Below are 14,600 nucleotides of genomic sequence, written 5' to 3'. Positions count from 1 at the left end.
ATGGAAAACCCTGCACAAAAATATTTCTGACTCTTTATAACTGTTTTCCATAACTAAAATATTCAGTAGTTAGAAAAAAAAATGAGAAGGGACTGAGACACAAACATTCTTCGTCTTGCTCAATTTTCTTAGCTGTTGTACAAGGATATATTGTAGTGATTAAGAGAAAATTAAAGTGGAAAGAGAACTAGCAAACCACACCCTCTCTCTCAATCTACATGGCTCTCTTTCACGGGGCCTTCTCTATCCTACCGAGGTGTCCCAAGGCTAGAGAATGTGTGAAGAGAGTGGGGCACAGAATGATTCAAGACAGACATCGTGATACAGAGCCATGCCAGTAGACTACAGCGCCTCAGAATGGTCCGATTACAGCTCTACAAAGTGGTCGTCGCTCTGTAAGTACTGTAATGCTGATCTGTAGTTTTGTAATGTGTTTGACGTAGTATAAGTGGGAAAATAAATGTCTGGTGTCTAATTTTGCGTGGTGAGGTGAATGACTCTAGCTTTGACCTCATGCACAGTTGTTTATCAGAGTCATGCACTGTGTCGTAAGAGAGAGGGGAAGAGTGCATGACTGGCTGGTAATTGTGTTCTTGCGTGACACTGAACCCGAGAGAAAGAGAGAGAGAGAGAGAGACATACACACACACATGCACACACACAAACAGATAGACAGACAGATAAATGGACAGACAGACACAGACATACAGAGAACAGGCGGACATACAAGCAACACACAGCCAGCCAGACAGAGGGACGAACAGAGACAGAAAAAAGAAAGTATAAAAAGAAACATCAGGAGGGACTGGGAAGGGCAAAGATAACAGAAGAAAAGAAAGAATTTTAAAGGAATGCAAATAAGTGATATACTAGTGAAGTTTGCTTTTGTACCCAACAGCCTGTGTATGGTGTCGTTATCAGGTCACCAAAACACCAGACCTTTAAGAGGAGGGTCAATATACAGGTTCTGAGTGCTGTGATTCCCTTCAGAACGATGACCTCTAGTATGAAATGCAGATGAATACAATCTTCTCGGTTGGCACTAGCAAGAGTAGATAATAATATGCGTCCTCCTACTGAAACGCTTAATTTCTACCCATTGACTAATCTGAGGTAGATAGAGGCGCCCACCATTCACTCACTCGATGTAGGACTACCTTAAGATGGCTCTATACTGAATGACAAACCAGAACATCACTACATAACCGGATAGATGCCTGGAGGTCTATTGGATTTAGGTGCTCCAACTGGATGTGGCCCATAATTGTTTACATCCGAAAAATATCTTTGTACTGTTAAGCTACCCAGGAAGGAGTGACTGGTATCTCGTTTTAATTTCGGAACTAACTAGCCTAGCTTCGGGTCCCTACGCTGCGTATGGGGCAAACCAGGACTGAATAATGGAAGGGTGAACAAAAATAGGTGACTCTTCGTCTAATAAAAATCCTTGTAAGACACCACAGCAACGAAAATGTTCATCGAGATCGTCTTTACCCCACATACTGTTTCTATTTCCCTTTGCTTCGTGTGTATGTGTGTGTGTGTGTGTGTGTGTGTGTGTGTGTGTGTGTGTGTGTGTGTGTGTGTGTGTGTGTGTGTGTGTGTGTGTGTGTGTGTGTGTGTGTGTGTGTGTGTGGACTCTGGGAATAGACATAACATACAAAATCTTCTCATTTTTACCCTCAACAAAAATCCCCTCGAACGCCAAAACAAACGAAAGCATTATTCGATATACTATTCAACCCACATACAGATTCCATTTCCCCAAAAAGTCTCAGAAAATCATTCAGTTTTCGTCTCAGTAACATGACTAAGAGAGTCCATGGTAACGAGAGGGTATTAAGATCATATTAAGATTCCTGGGTTGAAATTCATAAACAAACTGACGATCAAGTTGAGGTTGTGAGTATGATTTGTTTTTAGAGGAAGGACAAGGAAAGGAGAGCGCAGATTCTACCATGTGTGTCGCTCTTCCTATAAAAACAAAAAATGGAGAGTACAGAAATTTGCTATGTCTTGTTCTTCCAGTAAAAACAGGGAAAGGGGAGTATAGAAATTTTCCATGCCTCTCGTTCTTCCTAAAAAAAAAAAAAAAATTGAAATATAAAATCTTCACGTGTCTCTTGTTCTTCTTACAAAACGCAAAAATAAAAAAGTACAGAATCTTTTAAGAAATGTAGGTCAAAGGACAAAATCAACTGGCAAAGTTTATATTTTGCGCCAATTCGAACCAAACCTGGTGGAATGATTGAGGGTAAGGCAAGAATAAAGTGATTCGACTTTCAAAACAGTCAGTCATAGGTGAAGGTCATGAGGCAAGGTCAAAACTTCTTAGTTTGAATTTAATCTGGACTAAGCCTGGAGACAAGGACCGATGGGCAGGTGAGGGTAAAGTCATTCGAATTTGAGAACAACCGGTCCAACGGCAAGATCGCAAGGCAAAGGCAAATGTATGGCCCTTAGACCAACTTCAGGACGCGGGTGTTACACTATCTGAATGCTCCCTCTCCTCCTCCTCCTCCTCCTCCTCCTCCTCCTCCTCCTCCTCCTCCTCCTCCTCCTCCTTCTTCTTCTTCTTCTTCTCTCTTGAACCCTTAAAGTTCAAGAGAGATTTCTCGGTGGCAAATAAGACCGTCTGAAGCAAAAGCAGAGTAAATATAAATAATATTCTAAGACTTAAATGTAAAAAGTCTTGCATCGCCTCGACCTATAGTTCATATTATCAAGAAGTCAGCGATATCACACGGAAAACTGATAACACTGACGCGACACCATGAAGGCTTGGTGAGTAAATGGGGCGCTTAGAGCAGTGGTAAAGTTAGAATCAGACACTTACTGCACACACACACACACACACACACACACACACACACACACACACACACACACACACACACACACACACTCGTAAAATCTTTCTGTCTATCTGACTGTCTGTCTCTCTCTCTATCTATTTTTCTATCTATGAATGTTTGTCTATCTATTTATCTATCTGTCTGTCTGTCTGTCTATTTATCTACTTATCTATCTATCTATCTATCTGGTTTGTTGGAGTCACTTACTACACACACGCACACACACACACACACACACACACACACACACACACACACACACTCGTAACAATCCACACGTGTTAGGCTCTTCATGCGACCTTTCTCTCCTTCTCTCCCTCTCTCCCTCCTTTCTTCTATCTCTTCTTTACTCTCTCCCTCTCTCCCACCCTCCTTCCCTTTCACTCTCTCCCTCATTTCCCGTCACTTTTTTTTTTCATTCTTCTCTCCCTCTGTCTTATTCTACTGCTCTCTCCTTTCCTTCCCTTGCTCTTCTTCTCTCTCTCTCTCTCTCTCTCTCTCTCTCTCTCTCTCAGCACGTCTCCACCCAGCGTCCTTGAAGATGATGACAACACTTGGAGAAAAAAAATGAAAAAAGAAATAAAAACATACTACTACTTAACATTCTCCAGCACACGGCAAGTAGCTTTAACCCCTTCTGTTTAGGACATTTTTTTCTTACTTATTCTTCCTTCCGACTGACGATTTTTTTCTAGTCGGTAATGGACCTCTTCTATAGTCCACTCATTTTGACTTGGTGGAAACTGTCATCCTGTTGTAGTTTATTTCCCGTAGGTCAGAGGCAGAATATAGCAATACCACAATTCAAGATCCTTTCCGTAGAGTTTCTTCTTGACTAGCATCATATTCTAGTGCTAATCTCATGTTACAACTCAAAGTTCAAGATGGGGAACTAGCAATGTTTACGCCTGGTTAAAGGGAAAGTCATAAGAAAGGGGATAATGAAGGCCTTATATAATCCCTTCTGGTCGACAGGTTTCTCCCAGGCTGAATAAAATCGTCTGGAGGCAGCAAACATAAAACGAGCAATACGTCATCGCAGTCAAGAGCCTAACGCGTTCGGTAGAGGACTTTCTTTTTCCCACTTCACACTTTGGTATGGGAGGGCAAGGCACGACTTGACACTAAGAGGATGAGGATGAGGAGGAGGAGGAGGGGGAGGAGGAGGAGGGGGAGAGGGAGGGGGAGGAGGAGGAGAGGAAGAAGAAGAAGAAAAATATTTCCTAACGAAGAGCGTCATTTAGGTCACTCAGATTCATTCATGTCTTTCACGTCCACTCAGGTTCACCCATTTCAGTTTAGGGATTAGGTTCATTTAAGGTCGTTCAGTTCATATCAGGTCCATTCAAGGTCAATAATCGTTCAAATCTGGTCCACTCAGGGTCACTCAGAGCCCTAATTAGGTCCATTAAATGCAGTAAGGTCCCCAAAGTGATCTATCAATTATATAAGTAAACAAAAGCAGAGGACAAGTTTAGAAGTATATAAAGCAGAAGTATTTACAGTCGGAGAAGTTGCATGAGAGTGAGTAGTGATGTGTGGAGGCGGTGGTGGGGTGGCAGGCAGGTCATTTGATGTGAGGTGGTGTTATCGTGGTATCAGGGTGGGTCGCTGAGGTTAAAAGAGTTGAGGTAGTTGTGGTGCTTGGGTCGAGAGTGAGGTTGGGTTGGGAGCAATGCAGAGCAGAGAGCGAGACAGGGTGGAAACTGAGGCAGGGTGAGGACCAAGGTAGGGTGGAGGGCGAAGCAGGGTGGGGAGTGAGGCAGGATGAGGAGCAAGGCAGGGTGGGGAACAAGGCAGGGTTTGGAGCAAGGCAGGACGAGGAGCGAGGTTACAAATTATATGCCAATACTAAACTTCACCTACACCACAGTATCTGAATATACCATCCTGTCAATCAGAAGGACCTTTTGTATATTATTTTAATTACCGGCAGACGATTTTATTAACTCGGTGATGTCCCTGGGGCCTGTTTATCAAATCTCTGTATAAAGTCCAACAATCCATGAATCTATAAGTATCATGCATAAAATGACTCCAGACTTTTTCGTTGAGTTTAAGTTGCGATCAAGAAAGGTTTAAGGAAAAATGCAAAAATTCATATTTCTGATCACAAATTGGTTTCGTGGTCTGATGAAGATAAGAACCAGTAATGCTCTTGGCGTCAGCGTTTAATTTCCACGGAGCGGTTTCATATCGTCTCAGTTTCAGTCCTTCATCGTAAAGACACTAGTCCCTCGATATATTAGACTTCTCTCTTCGTCAGGTTTTACTTATGACCGGTTTAACTCGCCAGTCACCTGCCCCTCACACATCGCACGTTGTATAATCAAACCGGTTGGGAAGGAAAGCCTTTGTACAATGAGAGACGGGAGGTGTGAGGTGTTGACTCTGTGTGTGTGGGGGGGGGGGAATCTGTGTACGTAAGGTGTGGCAGTTTAAGGTGTATGGGAGTGTATGGGAGGGAGGGTAGAGTGTGTAAGATGCAGCAGTGCATGACGTACAGTGTTAAGACAAACAGACAGACACTGAGGGGAGGTGACAGTATGTTAGTGCCTTCTGCTGCAGACTAACCTTTTTATACTGTATGTACTGCAGTTGAGATATTTCGGTGTGTTACTTTGTTCTCTGTGGTGTCTTGTTTGTGGCATGTTGTGGTGTTATGGATGTTGGTGGACAGTGGCAGTGACAGTGGCAGATAAGTGGACAGAGAGTTGTTGTGTTGAGCTGGGCTGTAATATGACCTGCAGTGATCTGGTGAGTGTTGTGGTGTGTTTCTCTGTAGTGATGAGTGACGTGATGTGCTGTTTGTACTGGTGTTTGTCCTGCAGTGTGGTGTAGTCTGGTGGGCTGATATGTGCTGTCGTGTATTGGTGGTATGGTGTGTTGTTTTTTTGCGTGTTGTCGTGGTGTGGATATGAATGAGTGTGGGTTAGTGTGGTGTATGTGAGATGGAGAGGAAAAAGGGGAGGGGGATATCGAGGTGGGGGGATAGGTGGAGAGGTATATTACTGAAGGGTGTGTGAAATAGAGGTAGTGTAGCCTGATTATGGAGGACAGGGTGACATGAAGGCGGTTTGTTTGTGGCCTCCCCTTGGGGATTAAGGCTTGGCGCTAGAGACAGATATTCAAGTGTTGTGTGTGGTGTGTTGTTGTGTTGTGCTGTGGTGGTGGTGGTGGTGGTGATGGTGTTGATCAGTGTATTGTAGTGCTGTGTATAGTGTTTGTTGTCCTGTGTTGTGGTAGATGTTGTTGCTCTGTGTTGCTGTGGGTGTACTTATGGTGTCTTGCGCTGTGGGCTGGACGTGGGTGGGCAGCGGCAGTGATAGGAGAATGGACACAAGGCGAGAAAAGGACTGGCATTCCCGTTAAGGACAGGAGCTTTAGAGTGCTGTGGTGTTACTGTGTTGTGGTGAAGGTGTATAGTGGTGCACTGCGGTGATGTGTAGGATGTGCTGTTGTACTGTATTTCTGTGTTGTTTCGTGGTGATGTGTTGTGTTGTGTTGTGGTCGTAGTGCCGACATGGACGATGGTTCATTTGGTGTGCTTTGGTGCTGTGTATGACAGGTTACTGTACTGTGTAGGATAATACGGAGGATGTGGCTATACAGAGCGTCACCAAGATATGTGAGAAGCTTCAGGAGGTGATTCTTGAGCTAAATTTGAGTCTAAAAATGCCATACCAACATGGGTTCAATTTTCAAGTGTAATGGAGCTGCAGTTGCTAATGACTTCGTGGGCGAAAATGATCACCCTCATAATTCTCAGCAACTGTAGCTCCGTAACGGTTGAGGATTGGACCCAAGATGTTAATAGCATTCAAAATCAGACCAAGGATAACCCCCTGAAGTTTCTCACATATCTCGCGGGAAACCCCATATGGTCTGCTTAATGGTGTAGGGTTGACGCGTGTGGGCAGTGACAGAGAGATGTTGACACGAGGTTGGACACTGGGTCAGGAAGGGTCTGGTTTTCTCATTAACACCCTCTGCCTCCTATATTCACTCTCAGCTGAATAAAATCGTCTGGTGTTAGCTTGAATAGAATGCTAGAGTTGCCCCGACCAAGAAAGGGTTTACTCCTTCAGCCCGCGAAGACCATTTTATTTTTCTTGCTATCTCCAGACTATTTTATTCAGGTTAGGAAAGATTTCTCGTACTGAAGGGGTTAAGTAAGGCTGCATCTAACCCCTCCAGTTCAAAAAAGTCTCTCCAAAGCTGAGTAAAATCGCCTAAAATAAGAATAAATTGAAACACACGTCGTCAGAGTGAAGTGGTTAAGGACAGGGACTTGAGACAGACAGACAGACAAACAAAGAGACAGAATAGCGGTGGCAAATAGTTCAAGATGGAAATGAGAGAGATTATGAGTAGAGCAAACACGAATGAGTGACTGAGTAAGCAAGAGGGCAGTATAAGCAAATGCGTGAGTAATAGTGAGAAAGGATAATGTAAATGAGTGAGCGAGAGAGTGACTGGGTTTGTGAGAGTTGTGGTAACAGTTCAGTGAATAAAGCGTGGTTATGAGCCTAAAAGATAAAAGAAAAAATGAAAGAATGAATGAAAGCAATACATAAGTGAGTGAGTGAAAGAGTGAGTAAGAGAGTGAGTGAAAGGTGAGTGAGAGAGGGGTGGTGGTAGCAACTAGTTAATCCAGCTATAAATGTGGTTTTTTATAGTACAGTGGCTAGACATTTGAGTGGGGGTGGTTGTGGTTGTGGTTGGTATGGTTTTTGTTGTTGTTGTGATTGTTGTTGTTGTTGTTGTTGTTGTTGTTGGTGGTGGTGGTGGTGGTGGTGGTGTATTGTCTTCAGCTGTTGTTGTTGTTGGTGGTGGTGGTGGTGGTGGTGGTGATGATGGAGAAGGTGTTGTTCTTGCTGTTGCTGTTGTTGGTGGTGGTGGTTCTTGTTGGTAGTGATGATGGTGGTGGTGGTGATGGTGATTGTGGTGGTGGTGATAAGAATAGTAATGTTCTTGCTGTAGTTGTATCGATGCTGCTTCACGTTTCTCATTCCTTATCAATGCCTCAAAGTTCAACAGATCGATGCCAGTCAGTACACATCACTTCACGTCATGCTTACGAAGGCCTCTACCTCTAACCAGCCCTCTTGATGCCTTAGATATTTATTATATTTCAGGTCTTTGAGGAATTGGCGAGGTATATTGAGAGGAGTGGGCGGGATGGGCTGAGATGGTGGTTGGTGGTGGGGTATGTTGGAGGAAGTACGTGCCGTGGAGATGGGTGCTGTAGGTATGATGGTCAGGTGCTAATCAAAGGTGAGAGAGAGAGAGAGAGAGAGAGAGATGGGTGGGACGGATTACGATGATGGCGGATTGTGATGGAGGGCGAGATGAGTATGAGGGATGGCGTTGTATAAGAGGTGGCGTTGGCAGTGGGAAAGAGTGAGTCAAAGATTTCAATTACAAATACGATGTGGAAGGGGTAGGATAGGGGCGAGGTGGATGGAAAGGAGTGGGCGGAATGAGTCGGATGGGTGGTGGGTGGTGGGGCAGGGTCGGGATATAACACCCTGTTGAGATGGGCGTTGTAGGTTTGAAGTGATGGGAATGACGATGGTAAAAGTTTCCACAAGCTGAGAGAAAAGGAAAGCAAAAACAAGAAGATGTAAGTAAGCACGTGACGCTCACATACACAAGGGTAAAACAGATACAACTAACATCACCATCACCATCATCATCATCATCATCACCATCATCATCATCATCATCACCATCATCATCGTCAACATTAATCCATCCGAAGTACGTCATTAGTAGTTGACCCCTGTTTGTATGGGACACTTTTTTTTTTTTAATCTGGTGGCGAAAGGGTTAATGAAGGCTGTATCTAATCCCTCCAGTTCGAAGTGCTTTCTAGATCAAATAAAATGGTTCCGTGGTTTTAAAAAATAAAAAATGGAAAGACGTCATCGTACTGAAGAAGTAGTTGAAAATAAAAACAAAAAATTCATAATATATCACTACGGAAGAGGTGTTTGGGAACATCAAAAGAATGCGATATCTGATAATATGTCTCATTAAACACACACACACACACACACACACACACACACACACACTCTTCCACAATCAAGTCTCACCAACCATGTGTTTTCTTCTCTCATTTCACGATCCAGTATCCATACCGTAACTTGATAATATGCCAAACAAAAACACAATTTAAAAAATGTGCAACCAAACCAGCTCGTCATACTGCCTTTCCGCGATCAGTTTTCATCTTTTTTTTTATTTATAGTACAGGATCATATATCACCTTTGTTTTACCAGATAACCTGCCTAATAACAAAAAAAAATATATATATATACAAGAAGTGTTCAGAAACGGTAACGTCCAATCCCTACCTACAAATGGTGATAAGGCCGAGTATTTGAATTTTTCCCTATGACAAAGAGCTTCGACTACTTATGCTCAAAATCGATTTACTTCACTTTTGCCTGACCCTCAATCCTTCCACAAAACTATTTACAAATCGGACTACATTTCTTTTTTAGCTGAACTCAGAATCGAATTTCTTCATCCCTGGCCGACCCTCAGTCCTTCCACTGGCTTTGGTCCACATTAAATGAAAACTAATGACTGTTCTCGATATCACACCCCCTTATCCTTGCTTAAAACTAATGACTGTTCCCAATATCACACCCCCTTATCCTTGCTTAAAACTAATGACTGTTCCCAATATCACATCCCCTTATCCTTGCTTTACCCTTAAGCCTTTGATGAAGTTTGGTATAAATCGATTAAAAACTTAAACTGACCTTGCCATGTGACCTTAATCTTTGACCTTCTGTTCTATTAAAAAAAAAGCCCCTTGGCGAAACCTAAACCCGTCCACCAAGTTTGATCACAATCTCTCTCTCTCTCTCTCTCTCTCTCTCTCTCTCTCTCTCTCTCACACACACACACACACACACACACACATACACACACACCTAGTAAAACAATACACCGCTTGCATCATCCTTCTCGCCAGTGTAATAAATGCGTCTGCTTACCCTTGATATTGACTTATACGATCAGTTCTCTCTTATTTGGCAACACAACAAGATATCAGCCATCTTGTTATTTTGAAATTACCTTCCCAAAATTAACAAATGAGTGAATAAAAATAAACGCTGCCAAACCAGTCCCTTATAATGCACACGATCATTTCTCATCCTGTTCCCTGTTCACTTAACCCCTTCAGTACCACTACGATACTGGAGATGGACACCTTCACGTGGTGGCACTGATAAAACTGGGTGGATCATCTGCCTGGTTGTACAAATATTTCTTTCTCTCTCTCTCTCTCTCTCTCTCTCTCTCTCTCTCTCTCTCTCTCTCTCTCTCTCTCTCTCTCTCTCTCTCTCTCTCTCTCTGCTTAATACGGACGATTTTATTGAACTTAGGGAAGATCTTTGGTGGTGAAGGGGTAAACTAAGCTGTATGTAACCTCTCCTGTTCAAATAATTTCCTTGAAGCTGAGTAAAATCGTCTGGTGGTAGCAAGAAGTATGAGCATTCTGGAGAGGGACGCCTTCTCGTGGTGTCACCGCTATAACTCGGTGGCTCCACTGCCTAGTTATACACTCGTCCCTCAACCCCCTCCCAGACCCATGAAAGGAGGATAGTGTACTGCATAAAAGAAGCCAGTTTCAGCCGGCAGTCCACCGAGTTCACGTCCATTTGAGCCTGAGATCACAATAACAACGAGAAAAATTATATAAGACGCCATCGTAGTGGAAGGATAAATGTAAAGTTTGTACAGACATTAAATATAATATTGTATAATTCCGACAATGCTTCTACCTACAATAAACAAGATGAGATGAAAGAAAAAAAACAAACAAGATAAAGTGAAATGCCTGGAAATAAGAGGATGGGTTGAAAATGACACGGTATTAAAAAAAAATGATACAAAGCAATATCTGTCTTTCTAGCTTTCTGTCTTCCTTCTTGTTTACCTACCTACCTACCTACCTACATATCTGTGTATCTATCTCATTACATATCTATCTACCAGTCTATCTATCCATCTCTTTGCCTTTCTGCCCGCCTGTCTGTCTATCTATCTATCAATTGCCAAACATCTTAATCTGGAGAGCGTGGGCAAAAACAAATCTCCTCCATATCACCCTATCCTCCTCCATGAAAACGCCAAAAGACAAAACGCACGAACATGCCAGAAGGGAGACCAATTAATGGATCAAAAAAGTCGGAGAAGAAAAATATGTAGCAGATGACACTGACCCAAGGCAACATGAACGATGATGGGAGTACAATACGTAAGCTGTCTGTTATTAGGTCACATTAGACTTCCCTTCCCCTCTCCCCCCCTACAACCCCTTCCCCCTCTCTCCCCCCCTTGCAACCACGACCCTTCCCTCCCCAGTCTCCCTACGGACATCCTGCTACCCATCCCCTTTTTCTCTCTCCCCCTTTCCTCCCTCTCTGCATTCTTCTTCCCCTCCCTTGCTCTCGCTCTCACGGCCCGCGCTTTTTCCTCCTCCGTGTATGTATAGATACGTGTGTAGACATAGACAGATAGATAGACAGATAGACTGATTGATTTTCCGATTGATTGACCGATTGATTGATGGATAGATTGACTGACTGATTGACAACAGGCATCTGGAAAGGCAGACAGATAGATGGACAGATTAAAAAAAATTTCAGACTAAATTTGAAATGCATGTTTAGTAGTATTGGCCTTATATCACAGAATTAGTAGCTTCACTTAAAGTACTGTTTTCTATCGGTCCTATGAAATTTCCTTCAAGCATTTCAATCCAGCAAAATGATTTTCTACCTATTTTCCTGAGCCACAGTTCGCTATAGGGTGTGGAGTTAGGGAAAGAGCATTCTGTTAGCCTCTTTCTAAGCTTTACTAATTACACACTAAGTCAATCTTCTAGTCCTACGTCCCGTATTCTAACTGGCTTTGGAGATTTCGTAACATCTCTTCCGTAGCGATTTATTCTGACCCATACACTTCTATATCCCCTCGTATGTTATTGAAGAAAATTATGTCGATACTGAAACTGCAAAAGTAGCATACACGAGAAGCTTTAAGGTGCAATATACAAAATTAATCGCTAAGGGAGAGGTGTTACGAAGCCTCCTATGCTTTTACAATACTGACCTAGACCGGATCGCCTAGAAGGGACCTCGTAGGCTGTATGGGATGCGTATTCATGTAACTCAGTTCTGTTTTTCTCTCTCTCTCTCTCTCTCTCTCTCTCTCTCTCTCTCTCTCTCTCTCTCTCTCTCTCTCTCTCTCTCTCTCTCTTCCTTTCCTCCTCCCCTACCCAAGGACATCCTGCTACCCTTTCCCTCCCCCTCCCCCACCGCCTCCCCCACCCCCTCTTTCCCTCTCACCCATCCCTTCCTTCCTCTTCTGACCTATCCTCTATGATCTGTGTTCTCGTCGGCGCTCGAGGCTGAGGGAGAGAGAGAGAGCGGAGAGAAGAGGAGAGACAGGTAAAGAGAGAGACAGAGATAGACAGATAGACAGACAGGCAGGAAGACAGACAGACGGAGAGGCAGACAGACAGGCAGACAGAGAGACAGACAAACGAAAAGAGAGAGAGGGGGGAGGGAGGGAGAGAAAGAAAAAGATTTGTATTTACACCTAAGCCCCATTAAACCCTACCGCTAGACGATTTTATTCAACTTATAAAACACCTCTTGCATTGAAGGGGTTAATGAAGGCTGTATCTAACCTCTCCAGCTCGAAAAGTCTCCCCAAAGCTGAGGAAAATCGTCTGGTGGCATCAAAAACAAAATATAAATAATGGGAGTAAAGCGCTTAGCCTGAACGCGTAACTTTCATTCTATCCTCAGTACTGACAGACGTTTTCTTTCAGCTTAGCAAGGGTGTCTACGGTATACTCTTTCTTCCTTAACCTGGCCCAGATTTTCGTCGTTTTACAGCTTATTTCACGTGGGTCAATGGAGGAAATGAGACAGTACTAGTCTCTACATCCTTTCCATAGCACTTCTTCGTTGCTACCATTATATTTGAGTGTTAATCTATCGTTGCAACTCAGCGTTCATGGTGGGGAGATGGCAATTTTGGGCCAGGTTAGAGTGAAAGATGTATATGAATTGGTGAAGTTAAGGTAAACTAGATCTAATTCATCCTATCTACTTCATCCTAAACTATATCTATTTCATCCTGAGTTGGGTAAAAAAACGACTGGAAGCAGCAAGAATAAACTATGATAAGATGTCTGACTGTTTGCATTTACCCCTTCAACAAGATTTTTTTCTTCCTATTTTCCATCCCATTACTCTGATTAGGAGAGTATCATTGAACTGTACGGGTCTGATCATTTATATTTTTCATTAACCCATTCTCCACAAAACTTCTCCCTAAGCTTTAAAATCGTCTGAAAACAGGAAGAATTAAAAAAAGACTGTCAACGTAGTACAGGCGTTGATATTCTCTCATGTATCATTTGTCACCTCAGTATCAATCTAACTCATTTTTAATACACCCAGCTCTGAACAAACGCTAGGAAGAAACGACAGTCTACCTACCACATACCAACATCGGACTGATCCCCACCTGCCCTCGCACTTCACCATTCAAACACAAAGACCAACCATCTCTAGTCTGATGCACTAGAGATATATCCACCATATTATTCAATCAGTCCTATATGGGACAGAGCTATCATGTATTCGATATGGACTGTGGGTATGCGTGTCGGAGGGTGACGTGGTGTGTGGCATGTGGGACTGCTGGGCTCAAGGGAACGGGCTATTAAATCTATACCCACAGTAGTAGGCTATACATGACAAAAAAAACAAAAAAAACATGCGGTGTAACGGTATGCAAGGGGGTTGTTTTATGATGTGTTGGTGGGGCCACAGTAATCATGGTAGTATCAAATTTAAGAAAGAAACATGAGTCTCTCCGCTAATTAATTAAGAGTATGGCTCTGTGGATGTGTTCTCATATATTTTCTGCAACCCGAGCTACCCTTACCTTCCCCCCTACCTCTCAAGGTAAGCGAGGCAGAGCAGAGGGTGAGGGGTGATAGGGCAGGGTGAGGGGTGACAGGGCAGGGTGAGGGGTGGTAGGGTAGGGTGAGCGGTGGTTGGCTAGGGTTGAGGGGGACGGGTCTAACTAGATTCACCACTGCACTTTCCACAGTGACGCCTTCCCTTTATCTCCCTTCCTGCCTTCCCTGCCCTGCCCTAACCCTAGCTTTCCACACTCTAGGCTTCCTTCACCCCCTTGCCCTACCTTGCCTCACCCTGTCTTTTCCTTCCCTGGAGTGGTTTGAAGGGGCATTGGTCTAATTAGATTAACAGATCTTGATCTTATTTCCACACTATCACCTTCCCTTTACTCACCCCATGCCTTGCCCTGCACTGGGCTATTTCTCCCCTGCCTTCCCTTCCTTACCCTGCCCTACTCTGCCCTGCCCTACCCTGCCCTGGACCTCCCTATTCCACTCCTTCCCTTCCTTTCCCTGTCCTTCTCTTTCCTTCTAAGAGAAAGGGGTAGTGGGGTTGGTTCAGGGTTTACTTCTCTGTCTCATTTCGCCGTCCTGTTATTCCACACTTTCACCTTTCCGTTACCACCTTTGCCCTATTTTACCTTTTCATTTTTTTAATACAAGAAAACGTAATCAAAGTCTGAAAGTCTATAAAATTTGTCCCATCCAAAGAATACTTTCATACACTTGAACACAGTGCGTCTTAATGTTTGCAGATCATAAGAAAAGGAAATGATTG

At 43.4% G+C, this 14,600-nt stretch overlaps 1 protein-coding gene across 1 annotated transcript in view; it reads left to right on the top strand.

The window, feature by feature from the left end:
* Positions 1-303: 303 nt before the first annotated feature.
* LOC145391039 (uronyl 2-sulfotransferase-like) overlaps positions 304-14,600 on the top strand; it is a 33,250-nt gene continuing 18,953 nt past the window's right edge. Inside the window, exon 1 of the mRNA XM_080265772.1 lies at positions 304-395. Within this exon, the coding sequence (XP_080121898.1) occupies positions 358-395 (38 nt within the window). The 5' untranslated portion in view covers positions 304-357. The remainder of the gene's footprint in view (positions 396-14,600) is intronic.

Source organism: Coenobita brevimanus, chromosome 16 (assembly GCF_032717465.1).
Source record: "Coenobita brevimanus isolate Jiangsu-jjx chromosome 16, ASM3271746v2, whole genome shotgun sequence".
NCBI classification, from domain to species: domain Eukaryota; kingdom Metazoa; phylum Arthropoda; class Malacostraca; order Decapoda; family Coenobitidae; genus Coenobita; species Coenobita brevimanus.
This window is presented reverse-complemented; position numbering and strand designations above follow the sequence as displayed.